General features: G+C 35.6%; 2 protein-coding genes across 4 annotated transcripts; one reads left to right on the forward strand and one right to left on the reverse strand.

Annotated features, from left to right (window-relative positions):
* Positions 1-7,018: 7,018 nt before the first annotated feature.
* LOC107888292 (uncharacterized) lies at positions 7,019-17,748 on the reverse strand. Of its 3 annotated transcripts, XR_005905021.1 has the most exons (11): positions 14,427-17,740; positions 13,768-14,313; positions 12,977-13,657; positions 11,901-12,704; positions 11,300-11,800; positions 10,579-11,037; positions 9,253-10,083; positions 8,629-9,102; positions 7,718-8,557; positions 7,550-7,639; positions 7,019-7,343 (listed from the first exon to the last, which is right to left on the reverse strand). XR_005905021.1 is itself a non-coding variant. In XM_041081725.1 (10 exons), the coding sequence occupies exons 1-10, from the start codon at positions 17,430-17,432 to the stop codon at positions 7,269-7,271; spliced, it is 8,217 nt and encodes a 2,738-aa protein (XP_040937659.1). In that variant the 5' UTR covers positions 17,433-17,748; the 3' UTR covers positions 7,019-7,268. The 3 variants fall into 3 exon arrangements, 2 of the variants coding, with proteins under 2 accessions (XP_040937659.1, XP_016667862.2); XM_041081725.1 differs by lacking the exon at positions 7,550-7,639 and having other exon boundaries at positions 14,427-17,748; XM_016812373.2 differs by lacking the exons at positions 7,019-7,343; positions 7,550-7,639 and having other exon boundaries at positions 7,853-8,346; positions 8,456-8,557.
* Positions 17,749-20,750: 3,002 nt separating this feature from the next.
* On the forward strand, positions 20,751-24,876 carry LOC107955859 (disease resistance protein At4g27190-like). The gene is made up of 2 exons (XM_041082128.1): positions 20,751-22,781; positions 24,832-24,876. Exons 1-2 carry the CDS (start codon positions 20,751-20,753, stop codon positions 24,874-24,876), a joined length of 2,076 nt encoding a protein of 691 aa, XP_040938062.1.
* Positions 24,877-25,021: the final 145 nt, after the last annotated feature.

Here is a 25,021-nt window from a genome sequence, read left to right on the forward strand (position 1 = left end):
AATTTATCCGATAGTGTCATTGAGGGACCTAACTTGTGGATGAATGGTGTGGGGACATGTTGGAGGTTGAAAACAACTGAAATTGACACTAAAGGAAAGGGTATCGTGATATCCAAATCTTGGAATCGCAATACCTCTAGTAGACTTGAAGATTTTGAGACACCCTTTAGTGGTATCGCAATATCCATCCTCCAAGAAGAGCCCCAAGTTCAAAACTAATCAGGGTATCATGATATCCTCTTTTGGGTATCACGATATCAATGTGGTGAGGGGAAAAAGTTAAACAAAAAGGGTAGTTTTTGTCCACCCGATGCACCAATCACAAATGGCCCATGTAGGGGCAATTTTGGTAACAAAATTTGATTAAACATCAATCTAAAACAACCAATTCTGGCTAAGGAGAGAGGAGACACATTAGTTTGGTTTTTAGCCTTAGTTTCTTTAGGTTTTCTTTTAGTCTTTCTTCTTCTTTTCCTAAGGTTTCTTGTTTTCATTTCCTTAGCAGTAGATTTTACATTTCCTAGTAACTTTTCTTCTTATTTTAGTTATTCATAGTGGTATTTAAGTTAGTTATCACTGTAGCTTAGGTTTATTTGCACTTTTAGTCCTTGTATATTGGTTGTAAGACATTTTCAGATTTAGTTTAATGTATTTCAGCCTTTGTTACTTTAAATCCTTCAAAGTTTATTCATTTTAGGTTTATAACTTTAGATTTTCTTGCTGAATGCTTTTCATTTCATGTTCTTTAAGGTTTCTTGCAAAAAAATATTAACTTTCATATGTTTTTAAGCTTTACTTTCATAGCTTCTATGTTTTCATTTCCATTGTTGTTAGTTGTATTTTCAATATGAGTAGTTAAACCTTTAAGGCAGTCAGTTGATGGAGATATGGTGAGCTAATTTTTGGATGAAGGACCAAATCATAATAAATTGAATTAATTTGAATGAACCTAAAAACCTAGGATTGACATCCCTAAGGGAAAATCTAAACAAGTGAGACTGAGAGGTAATCTTGTTGCACAACAATTTGTTAGTCCCATATTACTCGGTGAGATCTAAAGATAAACTAAACTAATTTGTCTAATTTGATATAATTGGGATCGAGAGATAAAATTGAGTCAGTTTAGTAAATCAAGCGATTGGAGCCCCTCATTTGAAAATTGGTAACCCACATCAAAGTCAACCGACCACCGTTAGTCATTTCTTGGTCAATTTCATAGTTTTGTAATATTTACAATTTATTCCCTAGAGTAACGTATTTTATTTTCTTACAACATTTTCTTGTTATGATTTGTTGTATTAAAATCGTACCAGTAGCCACCTAGACTCCAAAGTGCGTGCTAATTATTACTCAACAGCCATCTCTTTTGGGTTCGACCCTTTAGAATACTTCGTGTTCCATCAAAACTATAAATATTACAACTAACACTGTCCACCTACAATTAAGGCCCACATTCCAAAATAGTTTTCAAAATCATTAGTTTCAATTCGCATGAATGTGACTAGTCATCATTTCCTCAATATGACCAGGTAGGATGCCTTGAATAGTGCAAGGAACTCCTTTAGAAGAAATCTGCATGGTCATTGACCCAAAATTCCAGTTTTTCGATGAGAGAAGCCATTGTATGCCTGGATTTGCATCACACCCCTTTAAAGTTAAAACCATTAAGTCAATAGTAAAATTGGCTCCTTGAACCTGCAACTCCGCCTCCTTGCAAGTACCGCTGGTAAACAAGTTTCTTCTATCAACTATTATAACCCTCAATTGCTCTTGCTGCCAAACTGGTAAATTTAACATAGCAACCAACCTTATGTCCATGAAGTTACGAGTACTTCCAGAGTCTACTAGAAAAATGGCCTTAATTGTCCCTATGTGAGCCTCAAATCGCATAGTATGATAACTCTATGAGCCCTTGATAGCATGCAAAGACATCGCAGGCATCTAAAATTGGTCCCTATCACTAGAAGGATCTTCTAACTGATCTGAGAATTCCTAAAACTCCACATCAATAGAAGACTCCAACAACATCTGATACAACTAGCTCTGGACACACTTGTGTCCATTGTGGTATTTAGTTCTACACCAAAAGAAGAGCCCCCTTTTGTTTCCTTCCAACCATCAAAGTAGGGATAAACCCTTTAGAAAGGCCCTTTAACCCTTCAGATGTAGAATGAGTGGATAGGACAAATGAAGTAGATTAGACGAAACTAGTTGGTTTATTGGAGACAGAAGAAAATGGCATAGGTGAATTATACCTAGGAGGGTCCTTAAAAATAGTTTTGACTTTCCTGGCAATATGGAAACTGTCTACCAACGTTTGAGGTCTAAAGAGTTGAAGATATTGACTAATTTCCAATTTCAGATTACTAACAAATATATTGAAGGCATAAGACTCAGGCTTTCAAAAGACTTACAAACTGGTCATGGTAGTGCTCCTTAGATTCTTGTCGCTTCAGTGTCACCAACTCCACCTTAGGATCCTTGAAGATGCTCAACTCAAATCCCTCTTAAACTGTAAGCATAACATGTCCAATGTAGCAAATGGAGACCACCATGCTTCTAGGCATAAAAATGGTGCCAATCGAATGCCCAACCCTCCAGATGTAACATCATTGTGCACACTTTATCACAATCAAGCACTCCTTCAGCAATGAAAATATTGTTCAAGCTTCACCCATCAGCCCTTGAAATCCGTACTTATAACAACCTAATTTCCGGTGGTGTTAAAGACGAAACTAGTTGGTCTATTGGAGACAGAAGAAAATGGCATAGGTGAATTATACCTAGGAGGGTCCTTAAAAATAGTTTTGACTTTCCTGGCAATATGGAAACTGTCTACCAACGTTTGAGGTCTAAAGAGTTGAAGATATTGACTAATTTCCAATTTCAGATTACTAACAAATATATTGAAGGCATAAGACTCAGGCTTTCAAAAGACTTACAAACTGGTCATGGTAGTGCTCCTTAGATTCTTGTCGCTTCAGTGTCACCAACTCCACCTTAGGATCCTTGAAGATGCTCAACTCAAATCCCTCTTAAACTGTAAGCATAACATGTCCAATGTAGCAAATGGAGACCACCATGCTTCTAGGCATAGAAATGGTGCCAATCGAATGCCCAACCCTCCAGATGTAACATCATTGTGCACACTTTATCACAATCAAGCACTCCTTCAGCAATGAAAATATTGTTCAAGCTTCACCCATCAGCCTTTGAAATCCGTACTTATAACAACCTAATTTCCGGTGGTGTTAAAGACAGTGATTCAAGATCACTAAATCTGACGAGTGAGTTTAAAATTTTAATAAATTAATATTTATTAGTTAAGTGTGATTTTAGAAGTATGCTTGAATCAGTGAATTTTGTGATTTAAAAGAATTTATTAAGTAAATTGGGTAGAAAATGAGTATTGAGACCTCGATTTCATAAACCAAGTCGTAAATATTTTCATAAATATTTATGGAGTGTTATTGAGTTAGTATTAAATTTTTGTTAGAAAATTTTAACGTTTTGATAGTTAATTAATTAAAAATGACTAAATTGAAAAATGTGCAAAACTTGCTAAAATGATTAAATAGCTCAAGTGTTAAATAAAAGAGGACTTAAAAGGAAAATTACCCTAAAAATGGTAGCTTGGGCAGCATGGGCGGAGAAAAATCAAGAAATTGAGTGAAATAAGGGCAAAATTAGAAATTTTACAAATTAAACAAATAAAACAAAGACTAAATTGAAAATCTAGATATTTCTTCATCATTCTTCAGCCAAAAACACCATAGAAGAGTTCCTTTAAGCTGGTTTTTCATATTTTTGCACTCTATAAGTTCAATTCTTGCCTTTATCTTATATTTTTGTGTTTTTGAGACTTTTACAATTAGGTCCAACTATTGAATTCATTAGTTTTTTTATTCTATGAGTGATTTTGAAAGTTATCATGGAAAGGTGCTGGAAGTTTATGATGAATTAACATGGATTTGAAGATCTAATTTTATTATATAATGATTTCATCAAGTGATTTTAATATAAATTGATTTTTAAGACCTAATTGTAAAAAGTTAAGAATTAGGGTTTAGTGTTGAAATTCTGATTTTCAAAGGTTTTGTAGTAGTTTAAAATGATGAAATAAAGTGTTAAAGCTCAATTGATAGGTTAATTGATTAGGGATTAAAGTGTAAAAATTGTAAAATTTTGGGTAAATGTGTAATTTCAAAAATTGAAGGGTATAAATTGTGAAGTGGAATGAGGATGAAATATATGTGCTAATGAATGAATAATTTTATATTATAGATCAAGATTCCAAAGAAAATCTAATAAAAGATAAATTATCCAAATAGTTCCTAAGCTACAACAAATTTTACAAACTAGTCTAGGTAAGTTCGTATGGTTAAATTTGAATATTATTTATTTAATTGATGATTGGCATTTATGTTTATTGTTGAAAATAAAATTATTTTTAAACTATGTATATAAAAGTGAAAGTTTGAAGCTACCAGAACGCAGGATTAAGTATATTCGTTCAGTGCAAGAAAAGAATTGACGGCAAATTACCCAAGTAAACTGAGGTTCAGCTTTGTTGCGAACTTCTGTGTTTGCTTTCCGTTTAGCTCACATGAGCTTTAGTTAACTCGTATGATTTTCAGTTTAACCCTATTGGGTTTTCGTTTAGCTCTTTTGAGCTTCAGTTTAACCCTTATGGGTTTTTGTTCAGCTCTTACGAGCTTCTATTCAACCCTTACGGGTTTTCGTTTAGCACTTGTGTGCTTCCGTGCAGCCTTCGAGCTTCTATATACGATGTACTCATATCCGTAAGACGTTCTCTGATTTGACAAGGTTGGTAAGTGATATATGGAATTAATGTCTAAAGATTTAAAGTTATTTTGATATCGATCTGAAATAAGTGAATTCTTCGATTGAAATTGTGTTTGGCAGGAATAGCATAATGAATGATTTGCTTAAATGAATTGTTATAATATGTTCGGTAAGATTTATGTTTAAAGTCAACAAACTTACTAAGCTCATTAAGCTTACTTTAGTTGTTCAATGTTCTTTGTAGATTTTCAAGAAGTTCGGAGGATCAGATCAACACATCGGTTCACACTATCTAGATAATTCCGGTAGATTTTGTTAAGTATCTTAAGGTTTATATGGCATGAATAGGATTGAATTGAAAAGTATACTTGAATTATGAATGTGAATGATGCATATATATATGTTTGTATGCATATGTATTTAGTAGTAGTTTTTAGTAATCAATGAATGGAGTTTTTATGGTAAGTTTATGCAAATGAGTCTTGTGATTACATTTTATGTTTAAAACATAATTTTTGGTTTGTATTGGTTGTTTGGTTGGAATAAATTAGTATATGAGAATGTTGTGTGCAGGTTGGTACCAAAAAGGGTCAGAAAATGGCCTTAAAATGGCCTATTTTCGTTCACACGGGTAGAGACACGGGCGTGTGTCTCAACCGTGTGTGACACACAGCCATACACATGGGCGTTTAGTCTGGCCGTGTGTCCCCTACATCTTAAATTTTAGAAACAGAATACTCAGAATTAAGCACACATGCGTGTGTCTCAACCGTTAATCCACACGACCTAGCACATAGGTGTGTGGCTTGGCCGTGTGAAAAGTGCAACTAATTTTAGGAAAATAAATTGACCACATGGCCTAGCACACGGGCGTGTAGTTGGCCATTTGACCCAAGTCAAGGAGTTACACGGGGTAAGACACAGCCTGAAGCACGGACATGTCATGGGATCATACGGGCGTGTCCCTTGGCCACACGGGCGTGTGACCCCTGTACCTAGGAAAAATTTTAAAATTTTGCGAAAAATTTTCTGAGTTCTTGATTTGATCCCGACTTACTTATAATGCTTAAATTGGGCCGTGAGGGTCCATTCAAGGGACGATATGATTAGTCTCGATTATGAATAATAAATGACAAGAATTATGTGTAATTATTCTGTAAACTCTAATAATACTCCATAACCCTATTCTAGCGAAGGATACGGGTTAGGGGTATTACAATACTTCTTAGAGAAAACCAATCCAAGGCAAGCTTGTAATAGCAAGACCTAAAGGAGGTTAAGATGCTTTCAATGGATCTTGAGTGGAAATCCTAGGGGTGGACCACGTAGGATCCCCTTCCCTTTAGCTTGAGCAACAACCACCGTGCTTGAAGAAGTAGGGTTCCCAAGGTATTATTCAAACAACGATTGCAGTTCCAACTTAAAATCCTCCTTAAAACCTTGAAGTATCTCACTTATCATCAAGTTGGGATAACTCTCATTGAATCTTCATCATTTCTTGCTGCAACACACATACATCCTTTTGCAACTGCGTGGTAACACCATCCCACGCCATAGAAAACATTGAAGCTCTAATACCCTTAATGAGATCGAAAACCAAAAATAGGAAATAAAGAAAAGAGATGGAAAAGAAGAAGAAAAGAGAGCAAAGAAACCAATGAATTTGTGTGCATAACAATTTTTATAACCTCCAAAGTCTTTTACACCGAATATATAGGAAAAGCAAAAGAATTGTTTTTTAAAAATTAGTTAAAATGAACGGTAAAACTAACTGTACAAATGTGCCTTCAAAACGCTTCGTTTCATTAAAGTCTCGCTGCACACCGTTTCATTAAGTTCTTCTCCAAACGCATCGTTTGTCTTTCTTAGCCAAAGTTCCTTTATTTCAGTGCCAAAGTTCCTTTATTTCAGTTTCGACCCATACCATTGGCCATAGGTATAACAACGAGCTCATTTTCTTAAATGATATATACGCGTATACACCTAATCTCTGTATGCATGGATATATGGTGATCAGTTTACAATATTTGATAAAAACATGGCAATATTTCATGTGATTAAACTTGTATCACCAACACGGGTTAAATTACTACCTTTAAGAGTGATCTAGATTCTATTTGAAGTTATGAAAACATTTGGATTCAGTTATGATGATTTTGGTTTTTTTTCTTTTTGTTGGTACCCATCCAGGCATTAGCATTCACTTTGCAAATGACAGGAGACAAGTTTTCTGCCGATTTTATCAATTTAGTTTGCTAAACAGACAGAAACCTTAACAATTAAAAATTGGAAGGAAATGAGAGAATACAGGAAAGAAAATGGTTCCAAATCCATATGTTTGGTTCCATTCGGTTGAGGAAACAAATGTAAGCAAAGTAGAAAAAAAAAAAAAGGAGAATGAGGACTAAGACCAGATAAGATTAACCTTCCACACCAAAGTCGATGATAAAATTCATTGACCTTCACTCAGCTGAAGGTCTCCACAAGTCTGACATCGTCCACTGAAGAAACTCCAACTCTTTCACATCATTTTGAGCCTGGTTTGCAGGGAGAAAGAGTGTGAGACAATGAAAGGTCAAAAGTGCAAAGGGCATAAAATTTTGAAAAGAGACAACCAAGGAAAAAGAAATTTTAAATGATGCTTTTGCAAATTTTTTTGTTTTTCCCTGGTTTGGAATATGTCAATGGCCTTTCATTTTTCTTGATTTATTCCATCATATATCTCATGTCCTTAGTTCCATACCTTGTAGTTGCTGTAATTACAAACCATGAAGTACGAAGAATCCAAGTGTTGGAACATTTCTGGACTGTTGCTATTCTACGTTTCCATTAACTCAGGAAGACAAAGAACTCAAATGTTCAGGTGTCTAAACCTATATATCATTAAAAAATTTCATAAATATGTATGTACCTTTTCACTGTATAATCCATTTATGGTGATATTAAGGTCCTTATCTGTAAAAGATCTATCTCCTCCTTCTGTTGGACATACTCGTTTTAGCAATGGTGTGCTTACTTCTCCTTTACAAAAAACACTGAACTCTGGGCATTCGATTGCAACCAATTCAACCAAAGATGGGAACTCAAAGCGATAGTACCCTGAGCAAAAACTTGTAAGCGCCTGTAAGCTTTGAAGTCTGAGATACTCCAGATGCTTGAACATGATGCTATATGTACTTCTATCGTCTGCATCTGCTACAATTCCTTCTAGCATTTTGCAATCTGTTATCCTCATCCTTTTCAGTTGCACCATGCTTTTAGCAGTTGAGGGTGTTACTAGATTTCTAAGTCTGTGACATCTTGATATTTCAAGAGTAGTCAGATTTTGGAAAGACACTGTGGATGGAACTAAATTCTTCAATTTGGGGCATTCCGATACTTTTAGACTTCTCAGGTTTCGAAAATGTGTTCCAGGTTGAGACTGAAACTCTTCCTTCCAGAGATGCAATAACTCAGGAAGTTTAGACAACCGTAAATCACTAAAACTATCAAGTTCCCATGCCTGCATTTTTTCCTCCGTGCTTTTACACTGAAATATTTCTGTAAAGGAGGCATCATCAACAACAAGCCTTTCAAGTTTGGACAATGAGAGAAAGAAACCAGATGGAAGAATATCTAACTGCTTAGGTAAGCCTATGAGCTTCAGAACCTTTAGTTTGGAGAATGAATCCATAGAAATTTGGTCATTATAAATCTTTCTCAGGCTTCCCATGTCCATTATTCCTAATTTCTCCAAGGAGGGGAATGCCACCTGCATGAAAGATTTGCATCAATAACTTGAAAAAAAAATGAAGATAAAGGTAGTAAAGGAATTGTCATAACCTTTTCATCAATTAGAACTGTCAAATCAGTATGCATATTCTGCCTTGAGTTGTTTCTAGTTACAGAACCAGAGATGAATGTATTCAACATAGGGCAACTCTGAATCCAAAGTTCTTTCAAGAAGGGGAACACAAGGTAATTTCCTGAGTAAAATCTTGTGAGATTGGGGAGGGAAATAAGCAGTAAAGTTTCCAGTTTAGGGAACATTTTCTTGCTCATCCTTTCTCTTTTTGGTAATCCTTTTCTGATTATTACCTCTTCCAACATCTCACAATCATGAATCTCAAGTTTTTCAAGATGCACAAGGTCCATGGCCATGGAAGGGTTAAATGGACATCTCAAGTTTCTACAGTTATAAACTTTCAGAAACTTAAGGTTTTTAAAGTCCAAAATTCCTTGTGGATTCCAGTTTCTTATTTCCATCAACTTAGAGGAATCAGAGAGTACCACATATTGGAGCCCACGATATTCAACCTACAAAAGCAACATATTACAATACAGAAAAATGGAATTAAGAGAAGCTCTTATGTATGTTCTTTGAGTTTTTCCCCTGATTTTTCCCCCATGGAAATAAAGGTGCAGAAAAAATAAACTTGAGGATCAAAGTCTGGGGTTAATGCATACCGTTTCCATGAACAAAAGCTGTATGGTGGTGTTTTGATCACCTTCCCAGTGGCCTTCACCTCCAGCTTCTCTTGAATACACCCGTTTTAGTTTTGGTGCATTAAACCTTTCCCGAGGCGAAGTTTTCATCTTTGGGCAATGTCTCATGGTTACAGTTTCCAATGAAGGGAATTGGAAGGTGCAGTTTCCTGAGCAAAAGCTCGCTATGTTTGGCAGACAACTAAGTCCCAAATACTTTAGCTGAGTTAAAACAATGGCTTCCTTCACTTCATCACCTGGGCATGTTACAATTTCTTCTAGCATTTTGCAATCGGTTACACTCATTCTATTAAGCTGCACCAGGCTTTTAGCTGTGGAGTGTGCAAATAAATGTTTAAGTCCCTCACACCTGGACACTTCTAGAGTTGTCAAATTCTCGAAAGACACTGAGGATGGCACTAGAACGCTTAATTTACCACAATCCTGCACTTCTAGAACTCTCATGTTACAGAAAATTACTCCAGGCTTAAAATTCTCCTTCCAAAAATGTGTCAGTTCATGGAGTTTGGATAACCTCAGTACACTCAACTGAGCACATGCCCCTTCCAGCTTTTCGTCACCACCAGGTTCTTCACATGGGAATATTTCATTAATGGAAGCATCACTCAGAACAAAATTTTGAAGATTTGATAGTGATAGAAAGAAATAAGGTGGAAGAACAGTCAGTAGTGGAGAATTTATGAGCTCCAGAACTTTCAGCTTAAAATACCCTTCTGGAAGTTGTCCATGCCATATCTCTTTCATGTTGCCATTGCTTTCCAATCTCAGTTCTTCTAAACAAGGGAATGTGCCCTGGTCAGTTGACAAATGTGTTAAACAAAAGCAAGGATGAATTTCGATAAAGAAAATGGAATTGTGGCAATGAGTTTATTGTCTATCCAGACATTCTTGAACTCTCAATGTCGCATAATACTAATACAAATCTCATGCTCGGTCTTCCGGTTTAGATGGTAAACATGCATACTATTTGAAATCAGATTAGGATAGCAAGGATGAAATTAGATAAAGGATATAGAATTTTGCCAACAGTTTATTGCATATCCAGACACTCCTGAAGCTGAAAACATTGCTTAATACTAATACTATTTTCATCCTTGGCCCTTCGTTTTAGTTGGTAAACATGCATGCTATTAGAATTCAGATCAGGACAGCTATAGAGAGAATGCTCATGGATTAGATGTGGATGGATTTATGCAGAAAGTAAAATATGCACATCTAGTTTTACTAATTACTATGTTAGAATAAGAAAAAGAAAATCAATGCATCTTGTGGACATGTTTCACATACCATATTGATCCAAAATAAAGGATGCTGTCCTCGTGTTTCATGGGAGCTTGAATATTCTGAAGCAAATATCTCCACTTTGTCACATCCATAAACATCCAATTTTTTCAATAATGGCCATTCGGTGGTATGCACCCCAGAGTAGAAACTCTTCAGTTTTGGTAGCATAGAAAGGTTCAGGTATGTCATTTGAGGAAATACAAACTTGGTGTTTATTTCTGCCTCAGTGAATTTGTGTTCAAATAATTCTTCTAATGAGGCACACTCCATTACTTGCAGATTTTTTAGTCTCTGAAGTCTTTCCAGCATATTAAGTGGGAAAATGTTTGATAGTTTCACACAACTATGAACTTCAAGGTGTTTTAACTTGGAGAAGGAGTTCATCTCAAGTTGGTCATCCCATATCCTTTCCAAATTCCCCATGTCTACAATTGTCAAATCCTTTAACAAAGGTAATGACACCTACAAAAATTATTTCATTGTGTTAATAACAGAACATGGTTAATTATGTGAGAAAAGAGACAGAACAATGGAGAACAGGCCTTTCGACTTTATTCGATGAATTCTGTCTTAAAACATTTTAAGCCTCAGAAAATATCACTGAACAATGGGTGTAGAGAGATTCATGGATGCACCTGCCATGCATTTTTCATTTTGAAATTTGCACCCTACAGAAAAATCTTTTTAAAGAAAGTAAAAAATTCACAATGCAGATCAGCCTGACCTTATTACTGAAAAAGGGTTTAGCAGAGGCATTAGGGGCATCCTTTACAAGAATATTCGAATACTCTCCACTGATGATCTCATTGTGCAGCTCGTTTGAAACAGTGGATGCAAATGCAACCATCTTTGGACAGCCAACTAACGTAATTTCCTTCAAGTTTGGACATTCCAATGCAAAACTTCCTGAGGAAAACCATGACAAGCCCAAACAAGACTTGATAGTTATTGTTTTAAGCTGAGGGAATATGATCTTCATTGTAGTTGATTTGTCATCTCTGATGATTTCTTCAATTACTTTGCAATTTTTTACTTTTATCTGCTGCAGCTGCACAAGATCTGCAGCCATGGAAGCTGTTAACATGTATCTCAAGTTGTTACAGACATACACTTCCAGACATTTGAGTCTTTTGAAGTCTATAATTCCTCGAGGAACTGTATTCCAGATTTCCTCCAACTCAGGAAACTCACGAAGTTTCAAATGCTCTGGCTCATAATATCTTACCTATTAAAACCAAATTGCAACAGTTAATACTAGAATAATAAATTGAATTGAAAAATAAAAAGGAATAACAGATTCTTCTTTAAGCAAAAAGAGGGTTTACTATATTTTTGTGCAACTGATATATGGTGGCATTGAGGTCACCAGCCCAAAACCCCTTATAGTCCTCTTCTGATAGCCTCACTCCATGTAACTGTGGGGTACTTAAGACTCCCTGACAAAAGATCTTTAATTTGGGACATTGTCTCACAATAACTTGTTCCAAAGATGGGAACTGAAAGCTGTATTCCTCTGAACAGAAGCTTGAAAGGTTTGGCAAATAATGAAGTACTAAGCATTTCAGCTTGCTGAAACTTACTAAGTCTTTTGCATCATCTTTCTCTTTTGCAACTATTTCTCTCACCATAATGCAGTCTCTAATCCTCATTTTTATCAGCTGCACCAGATTCCAAGCTACTGAAGATGTAATTAAGGCAGTTGCTTTGCACTGCCAAAGGTCCAAAGTTATGAGATTTTGAAAGGATGACAAGTATGATCCCAAACTGATCGAACCATCACATCTCCTAACTTCAAGAGTTTCAAGATTTAGGACAACATGGGGTAGTTGTGAGTTTTGCTCCCCTATGTAGCCAGTGTTCAGAAGACTAACCGGCTCCCTTTCCGCTTTCTTTTCACTTGCATCTCCTTCATCAATGAAGTTCCCTTTGAAATCACAATGAATCAGCTCAAGCTTTTTCAGATTGTTAAATTTTTCTAGAAGATTAAATAGAAAAACAACTGGTTTGTCATGATAGCCAAGCACTTGAAGAACTTTTATGCGGCTGAAGATGCCTACTTGAAATGGATGATTGCGTATTACTGAAATGTGCTTGCTGTTTAATGACAACTCCTCCAAATCATGGATCACCTAAGAATCCATTAGAAACAAGCTGAAGTTAGTTGCTAGTTACCTTAATATAAAGACATATTTTGGTAAGAAAATAGAACACTTCCTTTACAGGTGATCAAATAAAGTCAATTAAACAAGAGTGATGATTCAATATGATTAAACAGGTTGGGTGTTTCACATAAATTCTTCAGCTATACATTAACTGCTTGTTGAATATCAACAACTTAAATACTCATTTATAAGCACCTCATTCAGTTTGCACATAAATGTAGGATATTGGAGATTCATACCTTTTCAAAAAAGAAAACTGGCTTTTGATTTGAGGACTGATGTTCTTCCATCCCAAGCACTTCTTGGCCACAATGATAAGTCTTCAACTTTTTTAACTTTGGCCATTTTGCTTCATATGCTGCTGGGTAAAAGCATTTCAGTTCAGGCAGGTTCTGAAGTGTAAGAGAGCAGACTTCAGGAAATTCAAACTCATTAACATGTTGGTTCTGTACTTTCTCCTCTGAAACAACCACTTCCAATCCACAAGAATCAATTGTGAGATCTACGAGTTGTTTAAGACCTTTTGCCACTGATGCAGGAAAAAGACTTTTCAGACACCAACAGTCTTGAATGTATACATTTCGTATATTTTCAAAGGTAAGATTGCTTTGGGAATCCTCATTCCAGACATGTTTCAGCTTTGGAAGATGAGAAACATACAATCTTCTTAGCTGAGTGCCTACTTTGATGTCCGATGATTCAAAAATATTTTGTAGTGAATCACAGTTGAAAACTATTAGTGTTTCCAATCCCTGGAAGTTCCACTCCTTAATAGATGGGAAAATAGTCAATATATCATTACAATATCCAACCTTCATTTCTTTTAGTTTGCTAAAAGAATCTGTGTGGAGTTGACCGTGCCATATCTTCATAGTTCCCAAATGGGAGATCTTCAATTTCTCCAACTTTGGAAATGCAACCTGTATAATGTCATGCAAATGAGTACAAAGATTAAAAAGAATTAATTCCTACCATTGATGTAAAAAAGAGCGGGAAAAATCACACTGAAGAAAAATGGGGAATTGTTCACCTTTGCATTAAAGAGAGCTTGTTCACCTAAATGATGATCATTCTCTTTGTTTATTTCTAGAGTTCCAATGACAGTTGTGATGTCTGTACTCTGAGGTTTGTGCATAAACTCCTTCAAACGTGGGCAATTCTCTATCTCCAAAAGCTTCAAAGATGGGAACTCGAGAAAGCAACTCTCTGAGCAGAATCCGACTAAGTTCACAAGATTTCTCATTTTCAAGGAATTTAGTTGGGGGAACAATATCTTGGCAATCTCTTCTTTTTCTTTTTCTTCTTCTTTTACCTTTTCTTTTGTTTCTGTTTCTTTTTCCTTTTCTTTTACTTCATCTGGAATTATAATCTCTCTTATACATTTGCAGTCAATTATCTCAAAGCTTTTGAGTCTCAATAAGCTTCTAGTGATAGAAGGTGAAAAAAGGTGTTTAAGGTTGCCACAACCCTCAATTGCCAAGCTTGTCAAATTCTGACTGTAGTAAGATGATTTCAGCCATAGCCTTTCAATGTTGATGCAGGACAACTGCAGTTTCTCAAGGACAGGAAACACAACCTACATAAATAAACAGCATTTCAGTGAAATTTAATCTTTCTTTTGAGTTTCTAAAATTATGCTTCTATAACTGAAAGAAGATAAGATATATATATGCATCGTAATATTAGCACCTTTCCATCAAAAAGTAGCCAAGACCATGTATTCACCGGTTCCAGTTGATAAATGGAACGGCTCTTCTCTTTGGAGCAGAAACTATGAAGCTCTGGTAGAAGCTTCAGTGTTAAGGATCGCAATTGGCCAAACTCAGTTTTATTGGTTGCTATACCAGCATTTTGCTCTCTCTCTTCAGTAACGATCTCTTCAATGCTTTTGCACTTTGAAACTTTAATTTCTTGAAGTTGGACAAGCATTTTGGTCATGGAGAATGGAAAAAGATTCTTGAGTCGGTCACAACGTTCAACACTTATGATTTGCAATCTATTGAAACATTCTTCTTCAAGTTTGCCTTGACAAATCTTCTCCAAATTAATCAGATTCTGAAGAACTAGTGATTTGAGGATAGGAAAAGCTTTACGTGATGCCACCTCCATAGAGTTAATAATGAACAGTAATTCTGGACCATTTTGTATGTAGAGATTCTTGAGCTGTGGAAAACCAGTGCCATCCAACTCATACAGCAAGCTCTTGATGCCTAGCATTTCATCTAGATATAGATCTTCAGTTTTCTGCAACAACAGTTTAACTCCACGATCCAAGTGAATTCCCTTAGTAAGCTGGAGTTTCAGTGTCCTCTCCTTTTCATACTTTCCGGACCAGTTCCAGACCTCCCCAATAAGAATCTTGTATCGATTCAGTTTTTCAGAGAATAGTTCTGCTGGCATAAGTTGAACAGAATGAATATGGACATCCAAAGCAACTAGACCAGACAAAGACTTCAATTCACTAAGGCTGGCATTGCCTTCAACACCCCATTGATCGAAGCTGTTGCGCATAAGCAGTTCTTCTAAATAAGGCAAGCCTGATATGATTTTATCTGGAATGAATTTAAGCTTAGAACAATTGCTCAAGTCTAAGGACTTAAGCCTTGTTAGTCCCCCTATTTCCCGGGGCAATCTATGAATATCAGAACTGAGAATTTTAAGTGTATCCAATTGCTTCAGCTTCCCAACAATTGCGATGTCATTCAACTTACATTCATCGAATCGCAACCTTTGAAGGTTTCTTAAAGAAGTAAATGATGAAGGCAGGGAAGCAAAATCCATACCAGTGAAATCTAATATCAAGAGTTCATTCATCCGCTTAAAGAAATTGTCTGGAACTTCTAATGATGGATTTTTGTTGAACAAAACCAGCAACTTTAGCCTGGGGCATTCGAGATTGTCTGGCAGCTTGTTGTTGCTACTGTATGGCAGCGAAATGGCAGTGCAACTGTTGAGTTTTCTTTCCTTTAGCAGCTCTTCGATACGGTTTTCATCCTCTATAACAAACATCCGCTTTTCTTCAGATGCAATCCAAATGGCGACATCACGAACAATGTCATGCATTTTCACCGCTTCATTGTTGTCACTGCTGAGTAGTAAACCTGCATCTTTGAGCTTATTCAAACATTTTTTGGCTTCTTCCAATGTGCTAACATTACTTGCTATTCTCAAACCCGAGTTGTATCTTAGCAAATCAGATACATGAATGTCAGAACCCCGGGGCAGCAAGGCACAGAGTTGGAAAAATGACTGCAATTGAGGGTTCTCTAACATGCTGTAACTCCACTCTATAGTGAAGTAAACACTTTTGAGCGCTTCTTCCTTTTTTGTAATTGGCTTTGTTTCTTTTCGCAAAGCCTCCACCAAAAGGTTGAAGTTTTGTGTTCTCAGTGCAATTGCAATTGCTGAAATAGCAACCGGATAACCTGCACAGTTTTTCACAACTTTAGTTAGTAGTTGTCGGTAACCAGGCTGGTTTGCTGCATTGCCCACAACTTTCTGAATCCACCCCATTGATTCTTCCTCAGTTAACACGTGGACATTGAACATTTTTTCCGTTTTCATATCAATGAGTACCTCTCGACTTGTGGAAGTCAGCAATATTTTGAATCTAACAGCAGAGAATTTCTGAAAACCATTTTCGCTGATATTTTGCATCAATGGCCATCCTAGATCTTCTTCACTTGCAATACTCTGGTCACCTTCAATAGCAATCCCAACTTGTTCCAATTCCAGTCTTTGGCCATCCCAAATATCATCTAAAATTAGAAGAACTCTCTTATCTTGTTTCTTCAACCACTGCTGCAGTCTCATTGCTCTTGCAAACACAGTCTCCTCATCAAGTTTCAGGCCTAGTGCATCTGCAATTTCTCCCTGAATTCTTTTTATCTTTGGATTCCATGAAACAATTACCATCACAACCTCATCAAACATGGTTTCTTCCCTGGCTCTCCTAGCAGCTTCTTTCACTAGCATGGTCTTGCCTACACCAGGCCTCCCATTTACTCCAATAATCTTCAGATCAGGATCCTTTAAAGCTTCCACAATATCCTCCAGTGTAGCTTTCCTCGATTCGAAAGCCTCAAAGCCTTGAATAGGCCTAGATTTTGTCTCCTGGGTATTACCAGGATATAAACCTCTACTGAACCCGCGTTGTTCAATCAGCTTGCTGATGGCCTTGGGGGTGTCAGCTTTTGCTGAACCACTGACCTTAGCTTCAACTTCCATCACCTTGTCGGCCTCATCACTGGTTTTCTTCTCCGGTTCAACTTCCATCACCCGGTTTCTTTTATCAGCTTCAGGTTGATCTTCCAAGTTTTGAACCTTGCTCTCATTGTTGAACTTGTGAGCTTCTGCTTGTTGAATGAGCTCCAGAACAGCTTGTGCATCCTCTTCAGCTTTCTTGTTGAGCAAGTCAAGAGACTTCAAATTAGGACACAGGCCAAGGAAACACCTCTTCTTTGCTTGCGCTTCAAGGTTTTTCACTGTCTCTTCCTCTTCCTTGATTTTCTCCTCTGCGCGATTCACCCAAATCTTGCCATCTTGGTCAAACTCTTGTCCCTTTTCCTTGGAAACATCAATGAAATGCTGCACTCTGTCTCTTTGGTATCTCAGATTCTCAATTTGTTCCTTGAGATTCTGAACTTTACTATCAGGCTTCAACATGTAACGTTTAAACCCAGAAACAAACTCCATTTTTTGGGGAGTTTTCAATTTATAGTAATTGGTAAAGCAGACAAGCAAACCAAAAACAAAATAGCAGTGAACGAATGATCAAACTATGGAGCAAATGGAGTTTCAGTCTTTGTAATGAAGGAAAAAAAGAAGCAATGGATGGCAAAGACAACAAGGCAAAGAAAGCATCAAAAGGTAAAATAAAGAACATGAAGATAAAACTAAGAATGTGGAATCAATGCTTTGATCAATTGCAGAAGTTAGGGTTTTGACCATTAGAAGCTCAAACTCCTAATTCTTATGACTGGTTTTTTTGAGTCCTGCCGGTCTCCAAGTTAGCCCAATTGAGTAAAAAATTTGGAGATAATAGAGTAGGAATTGAGTAAAAAAATTTTAAAGTTTGTTGGTTTTGATAATTTTTTTTATATATTTTTTTAGATTTTTTTAAAATATTTAATTTTTTAAAAAGAATATAAATTTTGAAACTTTTATAAATATTGTAAATTTTAAAAATTATTTTTATTTTTTGTTGAGAGAGTTACCAATTTTATATTTTTCAAAACTAACGGGACCAAATAAATATTTATATTAATATGTTATTTGAATTATTTAAATTGTAAACTTTTAACTTAGACTTGAAATCAAAACTCGAATTACAAGTTAACTCGAAAAAAATAAAATAATTTGATTCGATTAATTCAAAATTTAATTTTTTTAATTTTTTTCGAATCGAATTAAATTTTGCTCAAACAATTTTTCATTTTTCATTTCTCAATACATGTTGCAATTAGTTTCTTGTTTAATAATTTTATTTGAAAGTGGAGCCTCCATATTTAAGTTATAATTGTTGATAAAATTATTTATACATCTCTTAAAAAATTTATGAATGTTTCTTTTTCATATTTTTTAAAAAGAAGAACAAACGAATTTTCTTCAAAGAAAAGAAAAAGTTAAAATGAAGCAAAACGGTTTCGGAAGGCAAAGAATAAAGTGTCGACCAGCTTTTAACTGCTTGAAGTTATTTAAAGTTTTTCTTTTTTCTTTTTTTTTCAATTTTCCATAAGTATTTTCTGTTTTTTTTAAGTTAAAATTTTAAAGATTGGAAAATAATTAAGGAAGGAATTTTTGGTTCCTAAATATTCTTAGAATTAGAAATTACGGCAATAAAAGTTGTTAGGAAAATCATGAAACTTTGCTTTTCATCAATTGTTAAAGAATACATGTGAGAATTAAAGTTACAAATCAAAATGCAATTGTTCATGTACAACACACTGATAGGCTAGATTATCGGATGCATTTCTGGACTTAGGTATGAGAATATGACTTTCAAAGATGAAAAAAGAATATAAAAGAAATAGAACATATTAGACATATGCTCTTATATGTCATTCAAACTCAAAGTTGGAGTAACATAGCTAGGAAGTGAAATAACAACTTTAGATCAATGAATATCGCTGAAATTGAGCAGCAGCAACATACTCTAGTAGACAACAGTGAAAGGGGTATCTCCTATAACTCTTTATAAAGTAACTGTGCCAAAATGATAAGTGAAATAATCAATTTCTGCCATTAAACTACATTTTATGCTTAACCCCATTACTAAAAGTAGGATATTTTTAACACTCGTACCTTATGGAACACAAAATCATTTCTGTGATTCTTTGAAACTCATACTTTTCTAAAGCAAATATCTCCACTTTTCCTTCAATTTTGGCATTTATGTAGTATGTATCCTTGAGCTGACACTCTTCAATATGAATTGCCTATAGAGTTGAAGGATTAAATAAGTTTAAAAAAATATAGATTTAAGGCTCTTTCCATAGCAATGGATTGAGTGATTGTTGCATCCGCTGTAATCTCATCATTCATCCCCTTAAATAAAAATGGAAAAAGTATTCCAAAGTTCTGTTTTTTTTTTCCCTTTAATCAAACACATGTAAGATATAGACTCACGCAGTTAGTTGACAGGTTGTACCATATCTTTCTCCAGTTTCCTACATCCATGATGCTCTGTTCCTCTAAGTAAGGTTAGTTTGCTAGAGAAAAAGAAGTAGTACAACAAGAATAAGGAATCAAATATTTAAGAAAAATGAACAATAAAAAAGACATGAAAGAAAGCAACGATACAATAAAACAAAAATGGGATATTACCTTTCAGTGGAAAGAGTTGGAAGCGAATCTCTAAGTTGTTTCTTTCTATCCTAACAAAATAATGTCAGTGCCACGAGTGATCATAAGATTGGCCTTTGTCCTCTTAAATCATTTTCTCAACCATTCACATTGTTCATTTTCAATTAAATACAAGTATGACTTATTATTTAATTGTAACAAAAGTAGTATTTGAGGGTAAAACTTATCAATTTACTCATAATATATATATATACTAGTTATAAGAGTTTAACTAGGAAAATAAGTAGACTTTAGTATAAACTCTAACACTACTTATCTAATTATATTCTCAACATTAAAAAAAAAAGGAATTAAGCTTATTTTTACTTAAAAGGCTTTTGGAATCTCACCTCAAAACTGTTAACAAACGGCTTTTGAAGTCAAAATGGAGAATGTCCCTTATCTTTGGACACAAGTCTCATGATTACTTTTCTAAGGAAGGAAATATAACTGAGGTATAATTCTCTGAGCAGAGCCTTGAAAGACTACCAAGTTTTAAAGACTTGAGTTGGGAGAAAACGATGCCATCCATGACTTCATCAGTGTAGAAAAGCTATGATTTCTTCGAACATTTGACAATCAGTAACACTCATTCTTGTGAGTTACACCATGCTTTTAGCTATTGCGAATGTTACTAAATTTCTAAATCCATGGCATTTTGATGCCTCCAGAGTTGTCAAATGTTTGAATGACACAAAAGATGGCACTAAATTCTTTAATTTGCCGCATCCCAACACCAGTAGAAAACTTCTGCAAGTTATAGTTTGTTCTTCTAGAGATGTGTTAACTCAGGAAGATAATACAACATTAATTCCTTCAAGCAAGCAAGTGTTCCTGCATGTTCGTTTTCATCTCTTACTCCTTCATAATGAAGTAATTCATTGAAGGTAGTCCTTTTCCAAAAGAAAGGTATTCAAGATTTGGTAATGATTAAATGAACCAATCTGATATAGTAACTGTTGCAAAGTGGCCATTCATGCAGTGGCAAACTCTTCCCGTGAAGTTGCAAGCTCCCTTTAAACTGCGAGCTTAAGCAAGTCTATGAGCTCTACATTTGCGATCTCACCTAAAACTGTGAGTTCAACCTAGTTGCGAGCTCATAATCCATAATCCATAATCCATACAGACTTTGAGACCTTTCAATCAAGAGAGGAGGTTCTCAATGATATCATGGAGTCACTGAAAGATGCAACAACAAGCATGATTGGAGTGTACGGGATGGCTGGTGTGGGCAAAACATGGCTGGTCAAAGAAGTTGAGAGACAACTCCATGAGGTTAAGTTATTCAATTCAGTAGTTAGAGCAACTGCATCTCGAATTCCTGACATTAAGGAAATCCAAGACCAAATAGCATACTCATTGGGTTTGAAGCTTGAAGAAAACAGTCCGGTTGTAAGAGCCCGTAAATTGTATGGAAGGTTAAGGAATGAGAAAAATGTTCTTATTATTTTGGATGATCTTTGGAAGAAACTGGATCTAAAGGAAGTCGGAATTCCATTTGGAAGTCAACACAAAGGATGCAAAATACTGTTGACCTCAAGAAGTCGAAATGTTGTAAGCAATGAGATGGGTGCTACAAAGACCTTTGCAGTTGATGATTTAGATGAGGAAGAAGCTTGGGAGTTCTTCAAGAAGATGGCCGGGAACAGTGTTGAAAGTGATGAGGAGCTGCGATCTACAGCAATTGAGGTAGTCAAGAAATGTGCAAGATTACCACTTGCCCTTGCAACAGTTGCAAGGGCGTTGCGAAATGAAAGTTTATTTGGTTGGAGGGATGCTTTACAACAATTACAGAGGCCTTGCTTGGAACATAGCTCGAGTGAGATATCGGCTGAGGTACATTCGAATATTAAGTTGAGTATCAATCATTTATCAAGTGAAGACCTCAAGCAGATTTTCCTGCTTTGCAGTTTACTGCGTCGTGACACTAGGATTGAAGACTTGTTGAGATATGCTCGTGGTTTGGGTCTAATTAAAGGAGTCAACAGCATGAAAGCAGAACGAGATAGGCTGTTAAAAATGATGCGTACCCTCAAAGAATCTTGTTTGTTGCGTGATAGTAAAAGTACCAATGAGGAGTACTTCGATGTGCATGATCTTACTTATAGTCTGGCCAAATCAATCGCTTCAAATGACAATCAAGTGCTTGCCTTAACAGAGGTAGATAAGGATGAGGATGAGGATGTTGTAGCAGGTTGGCCAAATGGAGAGTCAATGAAAGAGTGCAACAAGATTATTTTGCGGGATCCTAGTATCAACAAGCTTCCTGACCAGTTGAATTGTCCGCAGCTTTTTCTCTTCCTTTTGTTTAGTAAGGATCTCTCCTTGACGTTGCCGGATAACTTCTTCAAGGAAGCAAAAAATCTTGTCTTAGGTTTGACTTGCATGCATTTTTCTTCTTTACCTTCATCAATTGGTCTCCTAACTAGCCTCAGTACATTGTGCCTAGATCACTGCAATTTGGGAGATAACCTAACCATTATTGGAGCACTCAAGAACTTAAATGTGCTTAGCCTTGCTGGATCTGATATCAAAATTGTACCCAAGGAAATTGGGCAATTGTTGAAGCTAAAGTTGTTAGATGTGAGTGGTTGTACTAAACTCAAAACAATTTCAGCTAACGTGTTGCCAAGTTTGTCAAAATTAGAAGAATTATATATGGGTGGCACTTGTATTCAATGGGGACAACCCAATGCTAGTCTTGCTGAACTGAACACACTGTCTCATCTGTCCACTTTAGAAGTTGAAATTCCGGACGCCAAGGCTGCCCCAGAGGACTTCTTTCAAAAGTTACAAAAGTTGGAAAGATACAAGATTTGCATAGGAAAGGAATGGGTGCGGTTTCGCAACTATCAATATTCAAGAACCTTAAAACTCAGGCTAAACACAAGCATTGATGATTTTGATCATGGAATTAAGAAGTTGGTAAAGAGAACTCTAGATTTACAATTGGATAAACTGAAAGGTGTGAAGATTAATGCACTGGAGGAGGTAACAGATGAGGAAAGGCTATCACATTTGCAGAATCTGCATATCCAAAATGGTTTGGATATTGAATCTATCATTAATGCTAGAAATGAATTTCCTCATTTGCAGTCCTTGACATTGGAGGGTCTTCCTCAACTCGTAAGCTTTTGCTGTCAAGACAAAATCGATGGTACCTCATTGCCTCAACGTGCATTGCCACTTTTCGGAGAAAAGGTATGTATAATTCAATATCTTTCTAGTTTTTCTTTCAGGGCTTTCTTTCCTTTGCTGAATCATGCAATATTGCTCTTGTGGTGTTTTTTTTTTCTCGTTTTTCTGATCATATTTTATATTTACTAGAATTTTTCTACAATACGACACTGTTTATTGGTTGGCAGACACTATTTTTGGTTTTTTTGAGTTATTAGCTTTTTTGTATTATGTATTCAATAAGTATGTTTTTTTTAAATATTCTCATAAATAAATTTTAGTTTTTTAGAAAATATATGTCATGTTTTGCAATTGGAAGTATATCACCATTAGAAATTTCAAACGGATAATTTTTTATTATATTTGGTATTTGCAAAAATAGAATTATAAAGTAAATATTTATTTAGAATTATATATATATTTTACAATATTTATTTAAAAGTAGATTTAATTATGTGTTGTAGATATCGTTCCGTTCCTTGGAGAAATTGTGGTTGTCATCACTTAATATTACAAGAGTATGGCACAACCAGTTGTAAAATGCATCTTTTTGCACTCATGAGAAGTTAACTACGTTGAAAATCGAGGGTTGTGGAAACATAAAATACCTGTTATCATTTTCTATGGCTAAATATCTAGTTCATCTCAAATACTTTGAATGTTTTAAGGTGAATTAAACTTAGGAATGAATTAATGCATATTGTATAAACGGAATTCGAATTCAAAGGTATGCTATCAGAAATTTCCTGAATATTGACAAATGAATTTTCGTGCTTGTTTGGTAATATTCCTTACCCCTCCGGCGACGGATACGGGTTAGGAGTGTTACATATATAAGGCCAAAATCTCTTAAAAAAAACATTTTCAACTCCCTTTCAAAAAAAAAACTCCCCTCCCCATTTTCTCTCTGCAACCTAATGGTCCGGCCAGGCTCCGTTCACCGACCACCGCCGCTCACCACCGGTAAATTTTTTTGTAATATTTATAAATATATAAAAAAATAAAGCTAAAAACGTAATAGAAAAAATAAAAAAGAAACTTTTAGCAAATATTGCTTTTGTTTTTCCGATCTTCTGTATATTTCTGCTTAGTATTTGTGTATATTCGTAAAAAAGAAAGGGCCCTTTTACATTCGTTTTCTAAGGCTTTTATAGCCTTTTTTACAACTATTTTTCGACTATTGAAGGTGGCGTGGTGGATGCGGGCACTGACGTGGGCTTGCCTAGGGTTTTCTCCTTTTTGCTGAAAAATTTTAAGTTCTTAGGCTGAAAATTTGGACTATGGTTTAGTTTTTGGGATTGGGCTTGTTTGGGTTTAATTTTTAGGGGTTTGGTTTTTTGTTTGTATTTGGTTTTTTATTGGTCTGGGCCACGGGTTGAAATTGAGCCCTACAATTATGTCATCTACAATTCCAATTGGGGAGATGGCTAGTCTTGGCTATCGAAGTAGTTAACTCCACGAGTAGAGACACATATGTATTCATTGGTAGAATGATACATTGGACTAGACCCAAGATGAATTAATTCTAAATCCAGTTGTGAATTAATTAACTTATGATGTTCATGGTGTGATTTACCTAAATCTTAAGTTAGTCACTGATCAGCCATTTTCTTTTGTTGCCTCTTCATAGCTTGCAGGCTCTAATACGACAACATTACATCTTTCATATACCTTAGATATAGGTTTGGTGCCTTTGACTGGTAGATCATCAAAACAATCAGCATCTTGGTTTTGAACATCACCAGTTCACACATTCAGCTCAATCTGACTTTGTTCAACCATCTCAGCTTCTGTAGCTTCCCAATTTCACAAAGCTTCCTCACTGAACATCTCTGCTTTCAAACACTTTACTAGTGAAAGGATTAAAAATCCTATACCCTTTCTTGCAATTGTTGTAGCCAACAAAGATACCTGGTTGAGCTCTTCTTTCCAGGTTATTCCTTTTAAAAGTAGGAATGAAAGTATAGCACAAACAACCAAAAATCTTCAGGTGTGACACTGATGTCTTGAACCTGAACCATTCTTCAAACGGTGTTATACCCTTCACAGCTTTTGTTGGCGATTTGTTGAGCAGATAAATGGAGGTGTTCACAGCTTTAACCCACAACTGGTTTGGTAGCTTCTTCTAGAATAATAAACATCTTGACATATCCATAATTGTTCTATTTTTCCTTTCATACACACCATTTTGCTAAGGGGTGTATGTGTTAGTCAACTGATGCTTTATCCCAGCATATTTGCAAAACTTCTGAAACTTTTCAAAA

The sequence above is a fragment of the Gossypium hirsutum genome, chromosome A11, assembly GCF_007990345.1.
Source record: "Gossypium hirsutum isolate 1008001.06 chromosome A11, Gossypium_hirsutum_v2.1, whole genome shotgun sequence".
NCBI lineage: Eukaryota > Viridiplantae > Streptophyta > Magnoliopsida > Malvales > Malvaceae > Gossypium > Gossypium hirsutum.